The sequence below is a fragment of the Mustela putorius genome, unplaced genomic scaffold (assembly GCF_011764305.1).
Source record: "Mustela putorius furo isolate JIRA1106 unplaced genomic scaffold, ASM1176430v1.1 tig00000873_pilon_pilon_pilon, whole genome shotgun sequence".
In the NCBI taxonomy this organism is placed as follows: domain Eukaryota; kingdom Metazoa; phylum Chordata; class Mammalia; order Carnivora; family Mustelidae; genus Mustela; species Mustela putorius.
In genome coordinates this window covers 2,505,370-2,532,270 of record NW_025421504.1, presented here as the reverse complement: position 1 = coordinate 2,532,270, position 26,901 = coordinate 2,505,370, and the positions used below count along the sequence as shown (strand labels likewise).

At 60.1% G+C, this 26,901-nt stretch overlaps 1 protein-coding gene across 1 annotated transcript; it reads left to right on the top strand.

Annotated features, from left to right (window-relative positions):
- Positions 1-1,608: 1,608 nt before the first annotated feature.
- On the top strand, positions 1,609-9,427 carry ENPP7 (ectonucleotide pyrophosphatase/phosphodiesterase 7). The gene is made up of 6 exons (XM_013054342.2): positions 1,609-1,966; positions 3,148-3,293; positions 4,502-5,128; positions 5,777-6,026; positions 6,535-6,630; positions 8,708-9,427. Exons 1-5 carry the CDS (start codon positions 1,624-1,626, stop codon positions 6,612-6,614), a joined length of 1,446 nt encoding a protein of 481 aa, XP_012909796.1. The 5' UTR covers positions 1,609-1,623; the 3' UTR covers positions 6,615-6,630; positions 8,708-9,427.
- The last annotated feature ends 17,474 nt before the right edge of the window (positions 9,428-26,901 follow it).

The window sequence follows — 26,901 nt, the reverse complement described above, 5'->3', positions numbered from 1 at the left end:
CTCCCAGAGCACAGCCGTCCGGTCGTTCCCTGAAGCTGGGGCCCTGTGCCGTGGGAGGGAGGGTGAGCACCTCCACGGTCCCGCACCTGCTGTGCCCTGGCCCACCACCTGACAGCCCAGCCCAGCCCAGCCCGCTCCGCGCTGGTTGTACGAGCCCCGCTGTCCGCCTCTCCCGGGTTCTCAGGGCCCGCTGTGTTTGAGGATTCCTCCCCAGGGTGTGTTTCAGCGGTTTCCGGGGAGGGCCCGAGAATCTGCGCCTGTGGTCCCTGGGCCACACCTCCGAGGAGGCTCTGATGCACTCGGTGGGGCCGAGGAGCTGGGAATCGCTGGATGACCACATCTGCTTGCTGCAGCCGGTGGTAAGGCAGAGCCCCTGTGGGCAGGTTCACAGATGAATCGGGTCCTACCACCTACTGGCCGCCTCCAGGTGCTTGTTTTGTCCTTCACCGTCCCCCTGGGCTCTGACCTCCAGGTGCACACACAAACCCCATCACCCCGGCTCCTGGGGGAGCAGACCCAGCCCTCCCCCACCTGCAGTCTGGCCCCAAGCCCTTCAGCACAGCACCCCCCCAACACCTGTGGCATCTGTCACTGCCCCAGCAGCCACACTGGTCTGGGCCACCACCCCCTCCTGCCCTCCCTGTGATGGGTTCCACAGCCCACCAGGAGCCAGGACCTGGCCCTGACCCCACTCCCCGGGTTCCTACCGGTGCCATCCTGACTCGTCGCTGGCTGTCACCACCCCTCCCCGGGTACTGCCCCTCCCCCAGCCTCACTGTTTTACTCTTTTACTTATTCACTCATCTGTCTCATTCTCTGCTGGGTCCCCCAAATTGAGAACCACGTCTGGCTCACGGAATGTGCTTCGTGGGTTCCGAGAGAGGGAGAAGGACAGAGACAGTGACAGGGGTGGGAGAGGGTGCACCCTGAACTCAGGGGTCCCTTTCCTGTGCACACCCACACCCATGAGCACAGGTAACAAGGGACCCCCCCTCTTCTGAGCCCCTCACGGATGAAGTCCACAAGTGAGATTACCCACATCTGTGTGGTTCTGAGGTTCCATGGGACCCCGGGAGGCAGGTGTGGTGGTCACTAGCCCGGGCTACCAGGCTGTAGCAAGCCCAGCGCATCCCAGGATGCCCCTTCATGGGCATGGCAGGAGGAGGAGCTCGCCTATGCCCCGGGGCTCCCGTGGACAAAGCCAGGCTTGGGCTGAGCTGCTGGTCCTTGGCTCCCAGGTCCTGGAAAGCCCAACCCAGAGCCTGACTGAGGCAGGCCTGAGATCCAGGCACCCTAGTGCTCTCCCTAACTTAGAAGCTGGAGGGGGCCCCTCCCAGTGCTCTGGGGTCAGGGTGAGCAGGGCACAGAGACCGAGAGTGGCTAGGAGAAGTGGAGTGGGGACCCAGGCCTGTGGGATGGAGTAGCTCCGTCTGCTCTCTAGGCCTCTGGGACTGGTGCCCATCCTCCCCGCAAGGACAGGTGTGCACAGGGGTGGGGAATGGGGGGGAGGAGCAGCCAGCCCAGAAGACTCTGCTGGCAATAAAGGCAGATGCCACATGAGGGCTGGGCTAGGGTGGCAGGCACACGGTGACCAGGGCCGTCTCCTGAGAAGCAGATAAGTGCATGGCCTCGTGTTCACAGAGGCGCAGGGCAAGACCAGCCCGGCTGACCCTGGGACTTTGCTCCTCATCAGGAACCAACCCGAACATCTTCATGTCGGGGCGCTTGGCTGTCCTGGCCCTGGCTCTGGCCACCCTCCTGGCTCCAGGGGCAGGGGCTCCGCTCAGCAGGAGGGGTTCCCGGAATAAGCTGCTGCTCGTGTCCTTCGACGGTTTCCGCTGGAACTATGACCAGGACGTACACACCCCGAACCTGGACACCATGGCGCTGGAGGGAGTGAAGGCCCGCTACATGACGCCGGCCTTCGTCACCATGACCAGCCCCTGCCACTTCACCCTGGTCACAGGTGAGCGTGCACCTTGGGCCGGGGCCTGGGGACAGGGAGGGGGCTGAGGAGGGAACCCAGTGCCTGCACAGAGCCCAGTCCTCCGGGCACTGCACAGGGACAAAGGGGACGATGCCGTCCTTGGGAGACACAGCACGGCCGGGGGTGGGGGGGCATCAGCAAGCCTCACTGATGGCGGGAACTTACACAAGGCATCAAAATGCCCAGTGGTCCCATTTTAAACAGTGACCCCCCAACCAAGGTGTCCACGCAGGAGGGCTTCTGGAGGAAGTGAATGTGGCCGGGCTCCAGACAGGCGGGAGAGACGAACCTGAGGTTCTTGCTGTTCCCACGCTGACCCTGGAGATGCCCTCAAACCACGGCTTTGTTTGGGCTGGACGTCTGGCACGCAGATGTCAGTCTCCCTCGGGAGACTCTGGGGGACCCTACCTGCCACGCCCAGCCTCCATGGCCCTTCCGTGGCCCGTCTCTCCAGCCCCAGCTGTCTCCTCGTCTGGTGAGGGTATTTGTGCACAGACGCAGGGCCCACGGTGACTCAGACCACCCTCAACCTAATCTAACTCGTCTCATCGGCAATGACCCTATTTCCAAGCAAGGCCCCATGCTGAGGCTCCAGGTGACTGTGACCTTGGGGGGAGACCCGATTCAGTACAGACGTTCATCCACGTGCCAGCGTTCTGTGACCGGGGTCCCCCGCCGCGAGCATCTTCCCGCACGGCACCTGTTTCCTGACTAGATCCCGGAGGGGGGCGCGGGGGGAGGGGCATGCGGCTTAACGTCCCTCCTGCTGTAGCTTCGGGCACGAGTGACCGTGCATCCCACGCACAAAGTGAATTTTAGAAAGGAGCTCGTGGATGGAGCTCCGCGTGAGACATTTAACGCCTGGGATTCTGTTTCTGCCTGGGCTGAAACTGTTCATTAGTTCCCTCCCGATAGCCATCTGGGTCGCTCCCGGTCTTTGCTAAAACCCACGAGGCTACAGATGACATCGGCACACCTGTGTGCACGTTCAGCTGTAGGAGAAGCCGCTGGAAGGGGTCGTGGAAACCCGGGGCTGGAGAGGATGTGTCTGGGACCCCGAACGGGGACTCCCTCCACCGCCCGCCGCGTATGGGAAAGCCTGCCCGCTTCCCTCCTGCCCCCCCACCTCCTACCTCCCCTCTGCCGTCTCCTCCCCACAGGCAAATACATTGAGAACCACGGGGTGGTCCACAACATGTACTACAACACCACCAGCAAGGTGAAGCTGCCCTACCACGCCACCCTCGGCATCCAGAGCTGGTGGGACAACGGCAGCATACCCATCTGGATCACGGCCCAGCGACAGGTAGTGCGGGCCCCGAGCCCACGGTCGGCCGTCGGGGGGCGGGGGGACAGGGGACGGGAGGACCCGGCCCAGAAAGGCTGTGACCTTGTGAGACCCCCGCCCCACGGTTCTGGGCTGACAGCACAGAGGGCTATTAAGTGGGGCCCCAGGGCGGTGGTTGCGGGTGTGGATAAGCAACTTCCCACGGGCTCCGGGCTCCGGGGCCCTGCCCAGGCCCCGAGGGGATGGCTCCACCCTCCCGAAGGGAAGGAAAACCGCAGCCCGGGCTCTGGGAGAGGGCGTCCACACAGCAAAAATAAGTTCACTCAACAAAAGGGCATCTCACAGTAAAACAGCTTTCTGCCCTCCCCCTTCGGGGGAACTCCTCTCCGGGCGGGCGGCGCCGCCAACTCCCAGGGGCGAAGGGTCAGTAAAGGGCGGATTGTAGTGCCGAACCCAGGAACCTCTCCATCCTGCAACGCTCTGGGGGATCCCTGGCCCCAGAGGTGTGGCTGCTCGCCCACAAGGTCAAACGCAAGTTTTCAGGATGGCCCCAGAATGAACTTCAGAGCCTACACCCATCCTCTGGGCAGGGCGTCCACTCAGGTCGGGGTCCCTTCGCTCTGGAAGGAGCTACGAGGACGTCAGGCTCACGCTCAAAGTCAGAGCCAAGAGCCGGGCCTGGCGTGGTGCCTGGTGGAAACAGAAGGGCAGCTGGGAAGTGGACATGCAGACAGGGCGAACTTGGACCTCTGTGGTTCCAGGGAGAGGGTCCCTAAATAAAGCCGCCATCAATGTATGCAAAGACGGATGGGTGGCCAGGCCGGAAAGGCAAGTGAGGGGACCCAGGTAGAAGGGCCTGGACGAGAATATAGCCGGGAGATGCCAGGCTCCAGGCCAGAAGGGGAGGGCTGTCTGGGCAGCTCCGCCATGGGGACCCAGGGCCATGGTGACAATGAGGATGCTGCATATCTGGGGACATCTTTGTATCCGTTATGTCACTAGTGCTTGGTAACCTGGGCACCCGCTCCCTCCTCTGTAAAATCAGTTTCACCCGTGGGAACCTTAGAGTTCGAAGAGGCCGGTGCCTGCGGCAGGAGCAGGGCTGAGTGAGCGGGCAAGAGGAGAGGCGGCAGGCGGGGGGAGCAGCAGCGACTGCGGCAGGAACCGGTGGGGGCGGGGGACAAGCCCAGGGAGGCCTGTGGCTTTAATGCCCCCTTCCCTGGCAGGGCTTAAAGACGGGCTCCTTCTTCTACCCGGGCGGGAACGTCACCTACCAAGGCACGGCGGTGACCCTGAGCCGGAAGGAAGGCATTCTGCACAACTACAAGGACGAGCAGGAGTGGAGGACCAACATCGACACGGTGATGAAATGGTTCACCGACGAGGGCCTGGACCTGGTCACGCTCTACTTTGGGGAGCCAGACTCCACGGGCCACAAGTACGGCCCCGAGTCCCAGGAGAGGAAGGACATGGTGATGCAGGTGGACAGGACGGTGGGCTACCTTCGGGACAGCATCAGGAGGAGCGGCCTGGAGGGCAGCCTCGATCTGATCATCACATCCGACCACGGCATGACCACCGTCCACAAGCAGGCCCAGGACCTGGTGGAGTTCCACGCGTTCCCCAACTTCACCTTCAAGGACATCGAGTTTGAGCTCCTGGACTACGGGCCCAACGGCATGCTCCTCCCCAAGGAAGGGATGCTGGACAAGGTGTACGAGGTCCTCAAGGATGCCCACCCCAAACTCCACGTCTACAAGAAGGAGTCCTTCCCCAAGTCCCTCCACTATGCCGGGAACCCCAGGATCACCCCACTGCTCATGTACAGTGACCCTGGCTACGTCATCCATGGGGTGAGCTCCTTGCCCGACGCCGGGCCCGGGCAGGCTCCTCCACCGGGCGCCTGGGTCTCTCCCTTGCTGTTAAAAAGCTCCCCCATACCGCTCACGAGTCCCTACTTGGAGAGGCACGGGCCACCAAAGGGACACACCCATCACTGTGCAATCGGTATGACTGTGTGCGCATGTACGTGGGCGTAAACGTGTGAGATCTGTGCGCATGGGGGCGACGTCCATGCTTCGTGTGCGTGTGTTGTGTGACAGCATGGACGTGTGTGTGCTTGCGTGCGGGGTAAAGCGTGGGAAGACGGGCTGTACGAAATGAGAAATGGGGTGGGGGCTAGGAGCCTGGCCCGCGGCCGGCGGGAGAGCCAAGGAATGCCGAAGGGGAAGGAAGAGGCGGCGGGGAGGGGAGAGGGCCTCGGGGAAGGACATGCCACCCCGTGAGCCTGGGGCGCACCTGGGTTAGCAGGTCTTCCCGGAGGCCCTCCCTCAGGCCGCAGGTCTTTGGAGGCTCAGAATTCAGAGACACCCTCCTGCCCCACCCCTGCCAGTGTGAACCCCTCCCAGGGGTCTTCTGCTCCCGCAGGGGCGCTGCCGGTGGGGAGGGCAGGGGTGGGCTGGGAGTCCCCGTGGAGGCTCAGGACCTCCCCTCCCCGGCAGAGACTGAACGTGCAGTTCAACAACGGAGAGCACGGTTTCCACAACGAGGCCATGGACATGAAGACCATCTTCCGGGCCGTGGGCCCCAGCTTCAGGAGGGGCCTGGAGGTGGAGCCCTTCGAGAGCGTCCACGTGTACGAGCTCATGTGCCATCTGCTGGGCATCGTGCCCGAGGCCAACGACGGGCTCTTGAGCACCCTGCTGCCGACGCTCCGGGAGGCCAGCAACGGGACCCAGAGCACCCCCTCGGGTAAGGGGCTGCCGTTCGGTCACAGCGCCAGCAGCCGCCTAGAGCCGCGTTTCCTTTCCTTGTCCTGCACCCCACAAACATCTCAAGCCCCTGGCAGCGACAAGGGGAGGGCAGGTGGATGTGAGCAGCCTTGGGGAGCCCGAGGGCCAGAGAAGCAGGCGCTTTGCCCACAGGACAGGCCCCCTGGTGAAGTCCACCTCGGGGGTCCTGGCTCCCCCTGACCTGCTCTCCCACATGGCCATGGGAGGGCTCCTTCCCGGAGTCTTCCTCTATGGGCCTCCCCGAACACGCCCTCACCCCCACCCTGGCCCATCCCCAGGCCAGAGGTCACCTGGGAGCTGACAAGACAGCAGACCCCAGTGGGGGCCTGGCTGGAGGTGTGTGGGCCTGGTGAGAGCCGAGGTCAGGGGGCTTCTGGGAAGTTGGGGGAGGGCACCGGGCCCAGCCTCGCGGAGCAGGGGTAGTGACCTGCTCTGCCTCACTCACGGGGTTCTCTGAATTTCCTCAGGCTCTCTCCTGCCCAGCGGCCGGCCCCCCGTGGTGACAGGACTGCTGGTAGCCGTTATGCTTCTGGCCAAGGTCGCATAATGCTCTGTCGCTGGAGGTCAGAAGCCCAGGAGGGGAGGGGAGGTTGGACCTGACACCCCCACTAGTGACCGGCCCCCCCACCGCAGCAGAAGGGAGTCCGTGCTCAAGAACCCCCCCACAAGTCCCTTCCAGCCGCTCTGCTCTAGGCTTGGAGCGGGCCTTTCCGAAGCAGACAGACAGCCCATGAGACTCAGACCCTCCCCAGCCTCCTCCCTGCCTGCGTGCAAGGCCTGCGTGCTCCCCCGGGGACGAGGTAGACCCCCGAGGCCGTTGGGGTCAGGTGTGTGGGGAGAGCTGCAAGGGCGGACGTCCCGGAATATTCCAGAAGCCAGCTCGAAGGACCGGGCGTGCCGTGTGACAACCCCATCTTGTTTCTGCCCTGGGCGCCAAGGCCCTCCAGCCGAAGCAGAAGCAAATCATTCATTCCCTCTCACGCCACACGGTGGGGGCCGGCTGGGCGACGGGGTTCTGGGCTGGGCTCTGGGGATCTGCAGTGAATGACGCGGCCTGGGCCCTGCACCAGAGGCTGTGATCCAGGGGTCACGGAGAGCGGACAACAGGGACAGGACAAACCAGTGTGCAAGGTGACAGACCAGGGCGGGTGTCACGGCAGAGAGAGGACTGGGCCACAGCGGGGAGCGGGAGGCCGGAATGCGGAGGCTAAGCCCGCCTAGCCCAACCCAGGGATGAAGCTCCTGGCAGGGGTGGCGAGTGAGAGCCCCCGGGGGCAGCCCTGCCCCTCCTGTTTGTGGACAGGAAGGGAGGCCCGGGCTTGGAAGCTGGTAAGGGAGGTTGGGGACGTATAAGCTCTCTGTGGTCGGAGGGAGCAGTCTTCCTGGACAGGCCATGGGGACCCCCAGCCAAGTGACACCGGGATACACCTGATTCGACACCAACGATTGAAGGAGCGTAGGACCGCCAGGCTCGGAGGAGGGACGACCACTTGGGACAGTCCCCCGGGGGTCTGGGCAGAACATCTCCGGAGCAGAGTGGAGATGGTGCAAAACGGGTGGTCTCGAGAGACCTCTCAGGGCTGCCTTTCTAGGGAGACACACATGGGATACGAAGGCTGCATGGACTGCCTGGGGCCTGGGCTTCCCGGGGAGGGACAGAGCTGCTCACTGAGACCCGAGGAGAGAGAGGGACATGGCAGCCCAGGTGGGACGGAGGCCAGAAGACAGAGGGGCTGCAGGGCTCTCACCACCAAACCGTAGGGCTGGAGGGGACCAGGGAGATGATTTGGCGGACGCCCTCTGACCCAGAGGAGACGCTACAGCCTAAGAGGTTAGCTGGCTGGCCCGGGACCCTAGAGGTGACAGTGCTGTGTCTGAACCCTGGTTTTAACCCCTCGTCTGGAGTTCTTTCAGCGGTAACCAGCAGCAATAAAAGACCTGACGTGTGACCTTTCCCATCTCTGCTGTGTAAATGCTCCCACTGAGGCCAGTTTCAAGCTCCCAAAGCAAGGCCACAACGGCCAGATCAGGAAAAGACCGTAGTCGGCCCTTGGGCCAGAGCCCACGCCCAGCATGGAGCTCAGAGGCGTGGGGACAACCTCCCCCGTGGGGTTGGTCATCGCGGCTGCTGAACCCAGTCCGAATGAGGGCTGCTGCCTGGTGGGCCCCATTCTTCCCTCCAGACACTGCCCGAAGGACTTGCCCTGGCCTGAGAAACAGGGCAGCCCTTCACCGTGACCTAAGATCCTCCCTCCCAGGCCGGAGCGGGCAGAGCGTCAGGGGAGACAGAGGCACCCTTGGGCTCGCCTCCCCTCCGGGTCTGCAGTGTGCATGGCACGACCCCCAGCCAGGCCCAGGAAAGTGCCCCGAGCCGGCGGGAAGGGTGTAACCCCCCAGCCATTCCCCCACCCCACCCTCACCCCACCCACGCGTGCCCTCCTGGGTCCAGCGGAGGGTCTGGAGTCCCCACAGGGACCCTCCTCAGCCTCAACCCAACGTGAGTGTCCGCCCCTGTCTGCCCAGCCCGCTTCCCCCCACTCCCCACCTCCCCGCACCCCTGCTTCCTCTCCTCCCCCAGACCCGGCCTCGGCCTGGCCTGCCCAGCCCTTCCCCTCAGCCAACACACACTTGTTCTTCCAGGCCCGCCTCTTCCAGGAAGCCTCCAGAAGCTGCCCTCTCGCGGTGTGAGTCTGCCGGACACGGATGAGCCTGTCTCCGCACTTGCCCGCAGCCCTCAGCGTCCCCCAGCCCCGGCCCACGCTCAGTCGTTGCGGGGCGGGCCGTTGGGCCGCTGTCCAGGTTTAGGACTGGGAACGCGCAGGGTCCACCTCTGCCCGCCCCGCTTCCCGCAGGCCCCGCCCCAGAGCCGTGCTGTCCGCGGCCACGCGGGGGCGCTCGGGAGTCCTGCGCGCGAAGGTCCGGACCCGACCTGGCTCCGACCGACCCCGACCCGCCCAGAACGAGCCCCGCTTCGGCCTTCGGCTCCGGCGGGGGCGCAGGGCAGGCGGCGGGGACGCTTGGCCTCGTGGAGGTGGAGTCCGCACGCCTCTGCCCTGGTGGCCGCCCCGCCGGGCTGCCGCTGCCCCTGGGGACGAAGGACGGGGCCGCGGTCACTTGCAGGCCTTCTGCTCTGGAGCCTGCGGGGATTTCCAGCATCCTTAGCCGCCGGCCCCAGGTGTGACGAGTTCCCCACGCCCCAGGCCGCCTCACAGCCCCTGGGGAGCCCCTGCGGGACCTGCCGGGAGAGGGGACAGTGGGGGATGGGAAGGCTCTTTGCAGAGGGACAGGGAACCAGAATCCCTAAGCCACGTGGTTCAAGCGAAAAAATGAAAATAATAAAACAGGTGCAAACACCGCAAACAGCAGGCCACCCTGGGTAGGGTGAGGGAGGGGAGGGGGAGTGTGTGTGACCCGCGGCCCTAGACATACAAATGCGGCTGCAGAACCCTCAGCACGGGAAGGGCAGTGACCAGCTGCGGAGAGGGCACTGCGCGCCCAGGCCGGGAGCAAGAGGGGTGTCCTGCGCCCCAGAGTCTGAACACGGAGCCAACCAGAGCATCTCAGGGCCACTTTATTTATTTGCCAGAGAGAGAGAGAGCATAAGCAGGGAGAGCAGCAGGCAGAGGGAGAAGCAGACTCCCCAGTGAGCAGGGAGCCCCATGTGGGACCCGATCCCAGGACCCTGGGACCATGACCCAAGCTGAAGGCAGACGCCTCACTGACTGAGCCACCCAGGCGCCCCTCAGGACCACTATCTAAGAGCACGGGCTCTGCCGTGCAGCCGCTCCTACTCCAGTCTGTCCCCACTCACGGGCTGCAGCCTTGGGGAGGAGGTTAGCCCTCCCCAGCCTCAGTCTGCTTATCCGAAGACGCTGGGCAGGAAGGAGGGCGCACCGCCCTGAGATGGGCCCAGGATAATGCGCGGAAGCAGGTGCCGCCTCGGGGTAGCCACGGGCAAGGCTGAACTGACGTGGGAGCTGCTGACCGGTCCAGGCAGCTCTCAGGAACAATCCAGGTGCAGCAGCAGGAGACATCCCTCCTAGGCCCGAGGTCAGCTAGTCCCCACTGGCGAATCGCCCCTCCCCTCCCCGGCCTCTTCTACCTGTGACTTGCTCCCCACCTCCTCCTCCAGAACCCCACCCACCCTCCGCAGCTGCCTGACCAGCTGCCCAGACCTGCAGTCCCGCCTCGCCTTAACAGCCCTGGGTCCCCAGCCCTACAGCCAGTGATTTTCCTAGAAGGAATGTCCCACCCCCATGGCAGCCTGTTCCAGGAGACCCAGACCAGCCTGCTCACACCAGCTTCCCACTGGACGGGCCCGATCCCATCTTGGCCCTTGGGAATCGGCGCCACTTGGCTGGAGGGGCCCAGCAGGAGTAGCCACGTGCCTTCACACCTGGAGGGCAGTGAGCACACACCAGCGCCCGTGTAACCACCACGACCCACGGGTCTCCAGACGACGCCCTGCCTTTCCCCAAGAGCCTACCGTGAGGTTGCTCAGCCTCGTCTACTTTCCAGGGAATAGAGCGACAGTTATCTTAAGAATCGCTCGATGACTTTTTCAAAGAGAGGAACACTCAGGGCTGCATGCTGGGAGGCTGAATTTCCCATCTGTGCAGCTGTAGGGCTGACGTGTGCACGGAGGGCCCCCCTGAGCTCCCCACCCCGCCCCCACCACGATCACTAATGCCATGCTGTGCAGCCCCAGGCAAGTCGCTAACCTCAGGGCCATTTCCTCACTGTAAAATCAGGAGTGGGAGCTTTAGGGTCTGCTAGGCTGGTCCTAACGATTAAACGGGTTATTATTTGCAGACCTCTCAGAACCGGACCTGCAGAAGGCCCTGCGTTCTGCTTTAGGACTTAACGAAGAGACGGCAGCGGCTAGGGAGAAAGTCACAGCTGCTCTACTCAGTTCCCCGCCACACCATCTTGCTTCTCTCACGGGAAGCGTCGGGTCCGTGACACAAAGCCTTCAGCACCTTGCCGAGGTAGCACAGAGAGGGCCCGGGCTCGGAGCTGGCGTGGGCCACGTAGCAAAGGGTGGTGCCTTGTGACAGCCCTGGTCTCCCTCTCCCTGCCTTGTCTTCGTCTTCAGGATCACCTTCAGTCTGCAGTGAGAACTACTGATTTTCCATTTATATCTGTTATCTCCCATTGTTTCCTTTGAAAATTAACTTAAGTGCAGAAGGGTGAGTTAATTTTTTTAAGATTTTATTTATTTATTTGACAGAGAGAAATCACAAGTAGGCAGAGAGGCAGGCGGGGTGGGGGGGGTACGCAGACTCCCTGCGGAGCAGAGAGCCCGATGCGGGACTCGATCCCAGGACCCTGAGATCATGACCTGAGCCGAAGGCCGAGGCTTTAACCCACCGAGCTACCCAGGCGCCCCAGGGTGAGTTAATTTAAGGGGAAAATGTTGATCACATGCTAGCGGGGGTGGCGGGTGGACAGGACAGAATGTATAAATAGTAAGGGAGGGGCCAGAGATAAACCTGCTGGAGGCTGCCCTGGCTCCGGCCTGCTTCCTTCTCACTCCCACCATGCGGCCAGCCCCGGAAGCTTCTGGAGGGCAGCACTCAGTCTCCCGGGGGCAGGGGAGACTGCCCCCAGGGGAGTTCAGGACACTCCTGAAAACTAACATTGTAATTCCCGGTACAGAGGTCATTTTACTCTCAGTCCGAATAAAACGGTCGGGAGAAAAGCCCAGCCGAAACAGAGCAGAGCACTGATTCCGGAGCCACACCGAGGTGACTGACACTCAACACGGGCCGCATAGGGCCGTCTGTCCGTCGGCTCAAAGCCTTTGTTGAGTTTAGCCAGTTCAAGTGCTGGCAGGAATGGGGGGGGGGGCATCCAAGTACTGACTGGCCAGTTCAGGAGGGACGGGGTGTGAAAGCCGCCTTTGTCGGGAGGCCTGGCCCCTTTAGAGCCAGCCCCGCACGCCGTCACCAGGAGGCGGCGCTCTTGGGCTCTTCAACTCCCTTTGAAGCCTTCAGCAAGCAGTTTGTGAAACCGAGAGGGATTCAGAACCTGCGGACTCTTGTTCCTCTGACATAACCACATCAGCCTTAGGGGGGTGGTCAAAGAGTATTCGTCCCCCCGAGTTTTAGATGGAGCCCCAGAGTAGTAGAACTTTTCAAATCAGATTTGTCTTCGGATCCGTTGAGGGAAGGGACCGCGTAGCCTCATGCTGGGCACAAAGGCCACTCTGGATCTGCCAGCCTCCGGATCGCTTTGTTCAGTCAGACGCCGTGCAGGCGAGCCTGTGCACACGCACACACGCACACGCGCGCGCACACGTGTCGGCATCGGGAGGTCTGGAGTAGGCCCGAGAACCTGCATTTCTGAGGCGCTCCCAGGTGATTCTCGCGCTGCCGGCCACAGTATCACACTTGAGAATTGTCGCCCTTCATCAAAGTCATGAGGCACCTGGGTGGCTCAGTCGGTGAAGCACCTGCCCTGGGCTCAGGTCATGATCCCAGAGTTCTGGGATCGAGCCCCACATGGGACTCTCTGCTCAGCGGGGAGCCTGCTTCTCCCTCTCCCTCTGCTGCTCCTCCTTGCTTGTTCTCTCTCTCAAATACATAAAACATGTTGCAAGGAAATAAAAATAGGGGCGCCTGGGGGGCTCAGTCGGTGAAGCGTCTGCCTTGGGCTCAGGTCATGACCCGGGGCCCTGGGATCCAGCCGGCATTGGGCTTCCTGCTATGTGGGGAGCCTAGTTGTCCCCGTCCCTCGCCTGCGGCTCTGCCTGCTTGTGCTCTCTCTCTCTCTCTCTGTCAAATAAATAATAAAATCTTTTTAAAATAAAAAATAAAAATAAAGGTTATGAAGGATCGAACAGAAACTGGTCCGGCCCAAGCTCCTCAGGTTAACAGGATTACAAGTGGGGCCCGGCGAGCCCCGAGCCCCGAGCGGAAGTGGGAGGCAGCAGGTATCTCCAAGTTCAATCCCAGGAGGGCCGGCCCAGCCCCTTCCCTCCGGCGCTCCCTGAGGTCGCAAGTCGGTCTGTTCTTCCAGAACCCAGTGCACCGCCGGCCCAGACCCTCTCCCCGCGCTGATGAGGAGCCTGGGTCCGAGGCGGGGGCTCGCTCTGGCGCACCGGCCTGGGCCCCAGCAGGCGCACGGCCGCGCTCGCCGTCCAGGCCGCCTTCACCACCCCAGGAGCCGCCGGCCGCGGGGCCATCGCACCCGACGGCACCGAGGGCTTTGCGCGTCCACTGGCTGCGAGGCGGGGCAGCGGGACTCGCTGGGCGCCCAGCCCCAGGCCCGCGGGGGACCCGGGCGAGGGGGTCCAGGTCCCGCAGGCCAGCAGCAGGGGCGGAGGCCCGGCCGGGGCGCCCCACCAGGCGGGGCGTCGGCGAGAGCGACTCGCAAGGGTGTGTCCGAGGGAGCCCCGCGCGGCCGCGCGTTGCTGGGGCGAGCGGACTCCCCTCCCCCACGCCCGCCCTCGGGGTGCGCGGCGCCCCTCACCCGACCGCCGAGCCGCGGGAGCTGCCGTTTCCATGGTTACGCGCCGCGGGAGGTCCGGGCGCCGCAGGCGGTGCGCCGTCGCCCAGCCCCAGCCGGCGACGGGAGCGACGGGACTCCCTCGCGCGCTGCCCTGTCCCACGCCCCCCGCGCACCCCGCACGCACCCCGCACGCACCCCGCACCCGGCAGAACACGCGCCGCTCACAGGCGCGCAGGCCCCACGCGCGCTCACCCGCCCGCACCCCGCGCCGGGAGCGCCACTTCCCAGGCCAGCTGTAAACACTCGCACAACACACACAACACACACCACCCGCCCTGAGCCCACTCGGGCCCGGACACCCGCAGCTCCGCGTCTACACTCGCCGGCACAGCCCGCGGAGGGTCGCGGCCGGGTCCGCGCACGCGCAGCGAGCTGGCGCACCCCTCCCCTTTGTGAGCCTCGGCGCGCGTCCACCTTCTGGTCCCTCAGGGGACGGGCGCCCTCCTAGGCATGCCCCCCTCACCTGGAAGGTCACCGCGGCCGCCGCGGACCCGCCCCCGCCAGTCCCAGCCCGAGCGCCCAGACACCTGCCACCCGCGGGACCCCGGCAGGCGCGGCCAAAGCGCCGCGGGCGTGTCCGAGGGTGTCCGGGCGCTGGCCGCTTGCCCTGCGAGGACCGCGGGGGGCTGAGCCTCGGGACCGCGACGGAGGGGGACCTGGGGACCAGGGAGGGACCAGGGCCCCTCTCAGACGGGAGCGCAGAGAGCGTCCGGAATCTCGCTCATCCGCAGGAGAACCTAACCCCGCCGGTTTTTAAAATTTTGTTTTTGGTGCTAAATGACTGCGTGGCTTTTGACTTAACTCTCCAAAGAGGTTCAGAAAGGGGCTCAGTCGGTGAAGCCTCTGCCTTCGGCTCAGGTCATGATCCGGGGTCCTGGGATTGAGCCCCAGTAGGACTCCCTGCTCAGCGAGGAGCCTGCTTCTCTCCCTCTCTCTGCCTGCCTCTGCCTGCTTGGGATCTCTCTGTCAAACAAATAAATAAAATATTTTAAAACATTTTTTTTTTAAATAGTTCAGAAAGAGGAGGGACATAGCCTTAGCAAAACTCAAAAATTCATGTGTGAATTTATATAAACAAGTTTTCCCATAGACGACACTAATAAATGAAAAACAGGAATGAACCAAGTCTCTGGAAAATAAATAATATTCATCCAAAGACACATGAACCATTTGAAACATGCAGCCCCGCCCATTTTGTTAAGAGATGCAGTTCAACATTTTAACTTTCATATACATTACATTTACATATATTATATATAATATTATATATTACATATTACATATATCATAAATATATATCACGATTTAATATACTTACGTTGGTTTGGTCATTGATTAATTGCATTACTCAATCCAGAATAATTTTTTTTAATACCAAGAGTCTTAGAGCTGCTGGAAATTACACATGTTAAATTTGAATCATGTTCTTGTTGCAGAAAACCATGCTTGAGCGATTAGTGAATTACTTTCAAACAAAAAGTGTTTTTATTAAAAATAAAATTCAGGAGAAGAAGGGAAACAAGCCCCCACCCCAGGTGGAAGAGGAAAGAACCAAGAAGAATTTGTCCACATTTTTGGTACTGCGGGGTCACATCCTACGTCGTATACATTTCCTTTGATATAATTAAAATAATTGCCCAAGGGAAATGGGAGGCAGTTGCATTTAGAAAAAGAAGAGAAGCCTTTCTTGCAAAGAGTGCAGGGGAAGTGGATTTCGACAAACAAAAAACACTATCACATTTTTAAAAGGCAAAAAAAAAAAAAAGTAGTCACAAGAGAACCAAGTTTCCAGCAGCCACTTTCTCCAGTGATTAAGCTAACCCCACGGTCAGGACACATGACAGGAAGAGCAAAGGTCAGGACTAAAATTCTTATTCTCAGAGGTTTGCAGGAAATAAACAGGTTTTTCTTATTAGGGGACGCTAAGATTTGGGGTTATCTCAGACTTTGTCCGGTTTGTCTGTGACTGAGGCCAGGACTTGCTCCATGACCTTGAAAGCGGGACAGAATGCCAGGTTTTCCTTCTATAGAGGGAGGAACGGTTTTATTTTTTAAAAGCTGGTATTTACAACACACCAGAAACCCCATCCTTTGCATCCTTGTGAACTTAATTACAAAAAAAATCACGGTATGTACCGACCTCAAAAGGTGCCAAAAGGGCATTTTCCCAAATTCTTGCAGGGGCTCCATGGACAAAGCAACTTGGAGGCTGCTGACCTAGTTCCCCTTCCTTTTGGACACAAGAGTCGGAGAGGGTGTTGGTGACAAGCAAGTCACCCAGAGCGCAGAGAGGACATTCGCCTGGAAAATGCAAGTCCAAACCACGCAAGATGCCACCTCACACCCGAAGGAGGACTATTGCAATTCAACAAGAGAAAGAAAGAGAAGCGACAGGTGTCTCTGTAGACGTGGCATGGCCAGCTGCCAGAGTCCCACACAAGGCCAGCGGCCAGGAAGCAGGTGCAGCCACAGGGAAAGCAGGCCGGTCCTTCCTCTGCAGGCGACAGGCGCAGGCACGGGTGACCCAGCGATGCCACGGCTTGTACGTGCCCCGAGAATGCATATCCAGAGCGGCATTCTTGAGAATCACCGAAACGTGGGAATAGCCAGAAGACGCGTGCATAGACAGAAGCAGGGGTCCCCGAAGTGTGGTGTGTGCCCACGGCAGGACACGACGTGGCCTAGAAACGAGGGAAGCAGCCCCCTTCTCCTCCCCCTGCCCATGCTGCGTGGATGGGTCTTGGAAACCTGTTGAAGGAAAGACAGCAGCCACAAAAGGCCACATGTCATAGGATTTCTTTCCTTCGGCATGTGCAGCATAGACAAATCCCGGGAGGCAGAAAGCAGGGGAGGGCTGCTGCGGGGCTGGGGGGAGTGGGGGCAGGGGGTGGTGGGCGACGGCCCAGTGAGTACAGGCTCCCTGTGGGGAGATGAAAAAGTCCAGGACCCTGAGAGCAGTGGCGCTGGTACAGCCTCCGGATTGTACCAAGTGCTACTGAACTGCACGCTTGAGAGAGTTAAAATGGTAAATTTCATGTCGTGTGTATTTTAGCACAATTCTTGAAAAAACAGATTCCAGGACCCCATCGAAAACCAAAACAAAAAGCAGGGAGGCTGCAACAGGGTCTGTGTTTCAGCCGGGGAGCCTCCCCAGCACGAAGGGTCGGCTCAGCGGGCTTCCCCAGAGCTCCTCCTCCGACTGGCGAATAAATGTGCTGCCGGTGAGGGACCTGAAGGCTGGGCTGGAGGCGGGGAGCCAGGAGGGGCAGCTTCACTGTGCCCCCAACACCCCTGAAGCCTGGCTGAGTCCCCGTCCGCTATCAGAGAGGCTCAGCAAGGTGGTCGGGACACTCTCGTGAGCACCAGGCTTCTTAAGGCTGTGCTGGTGCTGCCTTGAGGGTCTGGGCCCGCCCGCTGGGCAGGCATCCCCGGTACTGGAGGGGGAGGCCCAGAGCCTGTCCACACCCGCCAGCTTCCACACAGTGGCCAGGTCTGCTGAGCTGGGCCGGTGGGGCTGGGATTCGGAGCCCAGACTGGGTCCTGGGAGGCGAACCAGCCCTCGGGAGAGGCGCCTGTCCACCGGGCCAGCCCGAGCTACCCCACGAAGCCTTGAGGGGTGTGCGTGGTCTTCCTGTGCAAACCCAAACTTGGGTTTACTATAGCTTTTCTCCGGGCCATACGGCGCGTCAGTCCTCTTAGAAGCATGAAGTCCTCCTCCGTGTACCACGATCAGACGCAGGGAGGCAGATCCAGAGAAGACCACCTTGATGGGCGAGACCGTCGCCCTAGAGATGGAGCCCCTGACACCACTGAGAAGGACAAAGCCAGCATCCGGGACAAGGAGAGCACCCGCCTGACCGCTGCGTCTGATTTTTGCAGGCAAACGGCTGGAAGACAGCTGCGCGGCCGGACAACAAAATCCAGAAGAGTCCATCCTGCGCTTGGTTCTTCCCCCGTGGACCCGGGAAATACAGCTGCGACCGGACAATCTGCGGCAAGTGTTTTGCTCGCCGGCACCCTGGAGCTGTCAACTGCGGCCACACCAAGAGCTGGCGCCCCAGAAAGGTCACATAAGGCCCCTCCACAAGCTCTTCCTTTGCCTGCTGGGTGACCTTCTGCCCAAGCCCTGAGGCCCTGCGACCTCAGTAAAGTTTCTCTTTCATTGACTAGAGCAGGGGGAAAATGTCTTTGCCGGGCCACATCCCAGTGGGGTGCCTCCTGCTGGCTCACTTGGCAGAATGACCCTTTTTAATCATCAGGTTGAAGCAATCATCAGATTGCCTGTTTCTTAAGCAGAGAAAACACCTTCACGGATACCTCTCCCCTCCTCAAAAAATACGCAGGTTGAATATAGTCCCCATCTGGAATTAACTAGGGAAGGGGCTCTCTTGACCAGCAGCCCCTTGGGAGGAACTCATTCTGGAAAACAAACGCAAGAACCAGCCTTTCTGAGCCAACCATGCCGCAGACAAAAGCCGTCTGGAAGACGGGGTCTTGCGTGAAACCCCAGGTAAACGGGCAGGCTAGGGCAGGGCCGCGGGCCCAGAATCCATGGTGTCTGGCCCTGGCAGTGGGAAGGGCGGCGTGTGGGTCAGGGATGAGTTCTTTCTCCTGCCGCACGCACCCGCGAGGGAGGGCCGGCCTTGAAGGGTCTCTGGCTTGGGGCTCCTCTCGGTCACGTGATTCTTAATGTTGCTCCTCTTACAACTTCGTTAAACAATTAGTGTTTTCTACTTAGGTTCTTTTCTGCTTTCCTGCCAAGGTTTCCTCCTCTTCCAGCTCCCTGTGGCTGCCCGCACCCGCAGGCTTGTGGCGGTTCACGCCAGCCTCTGCCTCTGTGGTCACGTGGCCTCCCCTCCGGCCTGTACCTTCTCCTCGTCCGTCTCTTGGAAGGACCCTTGTCATTGGACTTAGGACCCACATAGTTAACCCAGGATGATGTCATCTCAGACCCTTAACTGCCTCTGCAAGCAGACTTCCTCCGTAAAGGCTCGTGTTCCGCGGTAAGGAGTCAGGACTCGTGCGTGTCTTCCCGGGGGCTGCCACTCAACCCGCCAGGCCTGCCTGCTTTCTGTGCCTACCAAGTTCACGGAGGCCACGGTTAGGATTTCGCTGACTGGAAACCAAACCCATGATTAGGATATCATGACTTAGATGACTTAGTGACCCGCTAGGAGGAGCCGAGCCTCACCCAGAACCCAGAACTCCTTGAAACCCCAGCCAGAGGCCCACTGAAATGCCCTGCAGGAACCAAGACGGGACCTGTTCGGTGGGGATGAAAGAGAGCCCCCCCCCCGAAACAGGAGTGCTCGTCTCTCCCCGAAACACGGAGACCTTTCCACTTGTTCCCTGTTTCTCACGTTTGATAGAGATGCAGGTAATGGAAATATTTTGCTCTTTTCTTAACTCGACTAAAAGGAAAACAACAAGGAAGCACGATAACATCTAGCGGTCAGCCTCTGGTCTGTGTCCAGATGCCACCGTCCCGGGATAAGGGGCTGCTCGCGGCCGGTCACTGGCACACAGGGCCGCAGCCCAAGGGGCTGCTCGCGGCCGGTCACTGGCACACAGGGCCGCAGCCCAGGGGCTGCTCGCGGCCGGTCACTGGCACACAGGGCCGCAGCCCAGGGTGGCCCACGGAGCTTTCTTTCTCACGAGAGGCTGGACGCTGGATATTCCTGGAGGGTGAAACCTCCCTGGCATTGAGTGTTGACAGTTCAATACACTGAGAAGCCCAGTTGGTATGTGACCCTCCTGTGTCCACAGAAGCACCATCACCAACAGTCATAGGACCCCAGGTGGCCATCAAGGGATGAACGGAGATGCAATATGGCATCTGTCCACACGCAGGGATCCGACCCACCCTGACACCGACCACACCTGGAGGAGCCTGGAGGACACGGAGCTCGGTGAGATCAGCCAGTTGCAAAAGGACAGATCCTCTCGGATTCCCCTTGTGCGGGGTTCCCCAGGGTCGCCGAGAGGTGGCCTGGGACCGGGGCTGGGGCCGGGAGCTGGTGTTTCACGGGGTCACTGTCAGTTTGCGAGGATGAAACACCCAGTGATGGTTGTAGTACAGTGTGAATGTGCCTCGTGGCTTTATGCTATGTACATCTCATCCCAATTTAAATTAAAAAAAAAAACCTACCCCCGCCCCCTGGGCTCTGCATTGGCCAAGCGTCACATCTGGATGTCAAAGGACATCTGCCAGTTTGGGAGTCGGGCGACGTTCCTTGAAGGCAGCGACCCTGTCTTATTTGGCGGCGTGCCCCTGGCGTCCAGCCCACCCCATCCCCCACCCCCAGTCCCCTAGCAGGTGCTCAGGGCTTGACATGTAACACGGCTTTGGTGGTTTGGCTTTTCGGGGCAGGGTCTGTGGTGTACGTTCAGGACAAAGGGACTGTGGGCGCAGAGAATCCTGTGACCCTGCGCGTGCACACACACACAGACACACACGAGGAGATGCATGGGTAAGGAGGGTCCGGGGTGCCTAACGCCGCCCACTTAGCCACCCAGACATTCAGGTTTCAAGCTCTGGTCACCTGGACCTTAAGATCCTTTCCTCAGATTATGTAGAAACCGCTCGTTGTTCAGGGGATGAGTAAGGGGCGTTGAGGGAGCACAGAGCCAGAGAGCTAGTTGGAAGGATGCACGAGGGGCTGTGGGAAGAGGCGTCGGCGTGTCCAGGTTCAAATCACAAAGTCACCTGAAGCCGGAGGGGGAAGCCACTCTTCACAGGAAAGAGAAGAGGAAAATGTCATTAAAGATCCTCGGCCTGAAACACGGGGTACGGGCAGCATCTGCCCCCAAGCCCCGGCCAGCCCAGCGCAGAACAAGACCTCGAAGACTTTGGGAAGGGGACAGCAGTGCTCCCCATTGTCATCCTGGCCGCCACCCCCTGCCCTTCTCTTTTGTCCTGGGGAGGCCCCATCCTTGCCCCCAAACTTACCTGCCTGCCAACAAGCACGGCAGGAGCCAACGGACGTGGTCCACACAGGTCTTGCTCCAGTAACTGGGTCTCCATATTTATCATGAATCCTCTGGGCTCCCCCTCCCCCCCGCACGCCCCTCTTCAACCCTACCACCTGCTCCCCCACACTCCTCCCCACCTCTACCCTCTCCTCAACACAATAGCAGGTGACACGGCATCATGGGGCGAGGCTTGCTCTCACAAGTACGATGGTGCCTTCTGGTGCTGGGGGTTTTATTCTAAAGCGGTTACCAAAAGCAAACAAATGTTTCGTGTTGACACGGTGCGTCTGTAAGCAAAGGAATGATGGGGTTGAGCATCGGAGTCTCAAAACCACCTACCTGTTGTGCCGTAGATATGACCCGTGCCTTCCAAATACGGGGTCTTGATTTCTCCGGCCGCCCGTCGGTCAGGGTTTCGGGAGGAGCGGCTGGCTTCTGCTACCCTCCGACCCCCAGATCTCACATCCGGAAAGTGTCTCCTGTGTCCTCGCACACCTGCTTCCTGTGTGGAGCTCACCGCAGTGCCACCTGTGCTGTCTCCGACGTGACACTAGCCAGGTCCCGTCGACAAAGCAAGGAGCCGATCCGTGGTGTAGACACTCAATGGAATACTACCACGCGGGAACCAGGTGAGTTCTCCAAACCTGACAGATGACGGCAGACAGAAAGGAGCACATTCTGTACAATCCCATTCACACAGGTTTCTACAACGGGCCGGCCAGTCTGCGGGGTTGCCCGTGAGAACAGAGGCGAGCTCCGGGGGCTGGAGAAGGCCTGCTCCATACCACTGTGCGTCTCAGCGCGGTGGCTACGCAGCCAGCAACGGACGTGAAAATACGCCGAGCTAGTTCCTTCCGATCTGTACCCTTGATCGAATGTGAGTTAGAGCTCAACTTTAAGAATTACTTTTCCCGGGAACGGATGTTTTACATATATGGAGAGCGCGCTATACAAAAGCATTCTTAAACTATCTTAAATATAGATATATGAAAACACAAAGTATAAATATATTTGTTGACTGTGAGCATGTATTATTGTCACGTATGTGGACAACGCAGTAGGTGAGGGAAATAGAAGACCGGCCTCTTGGAGAAATTTATCTTGGGGCACCTCTGAGGCTCAGTCGGTTGAGGGTCCAACTCCGGATTTTGGCTCAGGTCGTGATCTCAGGGTCCTGGGATCGAGCCCTGCATCGGGCTCTCGGCTCAGCGGGGAGCCTGCTTCTCCGTCCGCCTGCCGCTCCCCCTGCTTGTGTGCTCTCATATAAATAAATTTAGGGCAAATAAATAAATAACATATTTTTAAAGTAACAAAAAGTAATAAAATGGATAAATAAATCTTTAAAAAAAGAAAAGAAAGCTTATCTCCCGGCCCCTCCCTGAGCCCAGGGGTCCCCGCTCGGAGGCTGTCCGCAGCCCCTCCCCAACGCCTCTGTCTTCCCTCTCCCCGCTGGCACCTGGGCACCCCAGCTTTGGGGCGGGAGACATTTCTAAATACTTGCACTCCAGAAATTGTGAGGTCCGAGGAAGCTTTACGTGTGTTTCCAGAAACCACCTCCAAGGCCCGCGACGTCTCCAGCCCCAGGGCTCTGAGTTGCCGAAGACTGAGGGGAGGGCTCTGGGGGGCTCCCGCGCCGCACCCAGCACCTGGGAAGAGGCTCCCCGCGACTGACTGCAGTGGAAGGCAGGAGGGCTCAGGGTGAACCCAGGCAAGGCTCCCGGGCTGGCAAGACAATCCTGACTTTTCCTTTACGGCAGCGGGGCCCGCCCCAATGGGGTCAGGGAGAAAGAGGCGCCCACGGCTGTGCTCCGGGGTGACTACCGCAGCCCCCCACAGGCACCTGTATCCATAACCAGGAAAACAGGGTCCGCAGGTGTTGGGGATGGAGTTCTCTGGTTCGGTCCAGGGGGAAACGGAGAAACAGAGGAAAAAGGAAACCAGGAGATACTCCCCACGGATGAAGCTTCCAGACTCCTGCTGTCACCCAGACGTGGCAGTTTCCTCGGTGAGCCCACTGGTGTCTCCCGGCTCGGGTCCAAGCCGCGGGAAGGGGAGGGCCCCTTGGCAGTTTGGCCTTCAGCAGCATGGTTCCACCGGAAGCCGGGACACCCGTGGGCTGTCTGAGGGCGAGGTGGGGGCATCTCCTCTTTCCAGAGGACGGGAAGCGGAGATGTGGGGGGGGTTAGCACACCCCCAAGGACACACAGGGCTGCCGAGAAGGCCACGGGCACCCCCTGCCTTTTCCTAGCCCCTGGTATCAACGGTCCACTGAGCCAGAAGGCCCCGAATACTAGAGAACGCTGACATCGAGGGACAGACCGGGCAGGAATCGTAACGTAGAAAGTTACCAGTCGTGACCCAGAGAAACCCCAAATGCCGTGGGAACCGGAGCGAGCTCATGGTTTTGACTCGAGTTACAAAGGCCGGGTTGACCAGCTTTCCTGCTGTGCTGGGGATTCTCCCGGCTTTCGCACTGAAAATCCCTTATACGGGGCAGCCACGTGTCCTAGGCGGGGGTAAGTCCCTACCACAATTTGGAGGGCTTTATGAGGGGCATTCTCTCCCCGTTCTGGGGACCAGAGGTCTGAAACCGAGACGTCAGAAGCTTTGGTTCTTTCTGGAAACCCACAGAGAGATGCTGTCCTTGCTCCTCACAGCTGCTGGCCGCTGTCCCGGGGCCCTTGGCGCATCCCTTGACCTGCAGACATATCCCGGTCTCTGTCCCCATCCTCACGTGGCCTTTCTCCCTGTGCCCGTCTCAAATCTTCCTCAGAGAAGGACCGGCTGTCATGGCAGTTGGGGTGGCCCTAATTACCTGGGGGGATCCCACCTTGAGATCCTGGCCATAAGTACATCTGCAAAGACCCTTTCTCCAAATAAGATTAAATTCACACGGGAAACACAAGTCAACCCACTCCAGCAGAAGAAAAACCGGGACGGAATCAGTCCCAGAGAGACCGGGATGACGGCCGCCTGTACCCCCCCGCCACCTCCGCGACTAAGGGGGACCTTCCGCAGGAGGCAGAGGCGGGGCGCCCCGATCCGCTCCTGCACTCACCTCAGGGAATGGACACCTCGCCATCATTGCTGGGCGACGCCTGTGTGGCCAGTTCCTGGGCAAAAGACCCTCTTCCCTGGGGTAGAGAGAGAGAGAAGAAAGCCTCTTCATCTGCCTGCAAGCGTCTCTGTTGGGATGGAAGGCCTGTGACCCCACACGTGCGGCTTCTCTTCTCTCTGTCCTACTCTCCGACATTTCCTCACTACACCCCACTCTTGGCCTCTGCTCTACGACTCAGGCTGTTCTGGGAGCAGACACATAATATCAGCATCTCCTACCGGCCGGGGGCCCAGACCCACACCTGCTGGACACCCAGAGTCCGCATGGCAGCGCCCCTCCTTCCTGGGGGCGTCCATCCAGAGGCCGGGAGCTGGGTAGGCCCCCACGTCCAGAACAGCAGACGGAGTTGGATAGAGAGAAAGCAGGCGCACGCAGGAGCCCTCGTGGGGAACCAGCCCCCGCTGACCTGTCTTCCACGGGTGTCAAGGGATGACAACAAGCGCAGCTTCAGAATTATCCCACCGCTCGGTGTCACCACCCCCGAAGTCATGACCTGAGCCAGGATCCAGAGTCAGACGCTTCACCGACTGAGTCACCGAGGCGCCCCAGAAACATCCCGCTCTCGGAACCGCAGCTCCGATGCAAAGGAACATGAGTGGACGCTGAGTGGAGGAAGCCAGGCACCCGGCCCCGCGCTGTGTGGCTGCACTTACAGGACACGTCCAGAATGGACGCACAAAGTAGACCAGGGGCTGTCAGGGCTGGCGGGCGAGGAGGGACAGCTCCTGGGCACAGAGTTTACAATTCAGCCTCTTGTCCATCTGATTTCTTTTTACTTTTGTGTTGGCGTAAGGAGTGCGACTTTATTATTTTTCCCCTAAAGGATTATCAATTAATCTAACACGTCCTATGGGCGATGCCTACCTTCCACCGATCCCGACATCACTACCCTCAGACGGTCAGAACCCTCCGTGTGAGCCTCCCGGGGCTGCCGTAGCCAAGGACTACAAACAACGGGACATTAGTCCCTCGGGGTTCCGGACACCAGAACCCTGAAATCAAGGCATTGGTGGGGCCACGTGCCTTCTGAAGGCTCTAGGGGAGGACCCTTCCATGCCTCTTCTGCTCCTGGTGGCGTCCGGCGTCTCCGGAGGTGACCCCTGGCAGGGTGTGACCTCACAACTGGGACACTGTCCCCACACACCACAGACCTTGGATACGGATCTCTCTGCTTCTGCTAATTTTCCACTTTTAGGGGTACAGTTTCCACACAATAAAGCACACCCGTTTACAGTTAGTTTTATCAGTCTGGGGAAAGGTATGCAGCCGTGCGACCACTGCCATAATTAAGGTTTAGATATCGAAGATGAGGAGGAGGAGCCCAGACTGGCGGGTCCCCGGGCTGCTCACAAACACCTTCTGTAGGTTTCCATCATGGAAGCAAGACACACTCATGGAGCGAGACACTATTGTTTTAAGTAAGCAGCAGTTGGACGAGCGTATTTCCAGACTTTTGTGTACATAGATCTAGTTCACAAACATGGAATCGTGTGGGGTACTTAGTTTCAAAATTTGGTTTTTTTTTTTTTTTTAGAACTTAACATATCCGTCCACCCATGACAAGAAAAAAAATCAGGACGCCTGGGGGGCTCAGTCAGTGGAGTGTTGCCTTCGGCTCGGGCCATGATCCCAGGGCCTTGGATCCAGCCCCGCACTGGGCTCCCTACTCGGTGGAGAGCCTGCTTCTCCCTCTCCCTCTGCCCCTCTCCACGGTGCATACTCTCTCTCTCTCTCTCTAGCAAAAATAAATAAAACCTTTAAAACAGGGGGCGAAAAAGTTTTATAACTTTCTTTGCCGTGATAAGACATTCTGTTCCAAGGCCCGTCCCATGAGAAAGGCCCAAAGAAACCCCTGGGACAGAGAGGCAGGACGCCAGGACCCCAACCCGTGGCTCAGGTCTGTAAGTTTTGCCTTTTCTAGATTTCGTAGAAGTGGAAGCGTATAGGCTGTCACGCTGCGTCCGGCTTCTTCTGCGGAGCAGAGCCGTCTGAGAGGGACCCCGCCGTCGCCGTCACCAGCCGCCCCTTCCCTTCCGTCCCCAGCCGCCATCTCTGTGGCTGTCCCCAAACTTGTTTATCCGTTTACCCCCTTGACGGGCGCCTGGGCTGACTCCGCTCTGGGGCCATCAGGAGGGTCGCTGTCCTGAGCGTCCGGGGACAGTTTTGGGCGGACGTCTATTTCCAGTTCTCTCCGGGAGGTACCTGGGGGATTTCAGGGTCCTATGGTAAGTGTTCATGTCACTTTTAAGCGACTGCTGACCTGATGCCCAACCTGCTCCCCGGCGGTGTGTGGGGCTCCCGCCTCCCCCAAATCGTCACCAGCACGTGGTGGCCCCGGTCTTCCAGCCCGGGCCACTTCACCGCCTGCGGCCTAATCTCACGTAGGCCTTGACCTGGAGCATCCCTTGGGCTCCACATAGGTCGGAACGTGCCTGCGTCTGCACTTGCAATGTGTCCGCTCGGTCTTTCCCCGCACTGCGCCCCCGCAACACCCTCCTGTCCTGTTGCATCGTGACCCGAGAAGGGGGCCCACAGGGTGTCCATGCGGGGACTTTGATACTGTTTCTGGCCTAGAACGTCGGCGAGTTTTACAAACGTGCGACAGGAAGTTGAAATGAAAACACGGTCTCGCGTTGACGGAGGGGACAGAAACTGAGCTCGGACAGAGCCGAGCCACCAAGTGGACGTCCCAACCAAGAAGGCTCTGGGTGCGTCCCGATACTCGGGCTTGCCCCGGGTTCCTGCGGGTCTCTCTGCTCCTGCTCTTCTCTTCCCACCCTGCTTCTCCCCGTGGGCTGTCTCGGCCACTCGCCGCCGAGGCGCGTGTCCGGGGCAGGGACGCATGATGGACAAGCCTCCGATTTAGCAGAGGAAGCAAGACGCTCCTGCACGGTCCTCGGGCAAATGCCCAGGGGAGGGCCCAGACCCACCCCCTCCCCCAACACTGGACCCCACAGAGAGGGGAAGGGGAGGGTCACGTCCTGGGGGAGGTGGGCGCTCTCTCCAGAACCAGACAGAGTGAGGCCCCCAAACACACACATGCCTCTTGCAAGACGCACAGCAGAGCGTCGGGAGCGGCAGACTCCGGTCCTGGGAGGCCTGATGTGTTCCCGCGCTCTGCGATTTCTCAGAACAGCGCGCTCACGTCTCCTAATGGGTGCTCTGTGCTGCTCTGTGCTGCATCTTTCCTGTATGAAAATTCACGAATAGGAACCCTGGGAGGGGTTGTAAC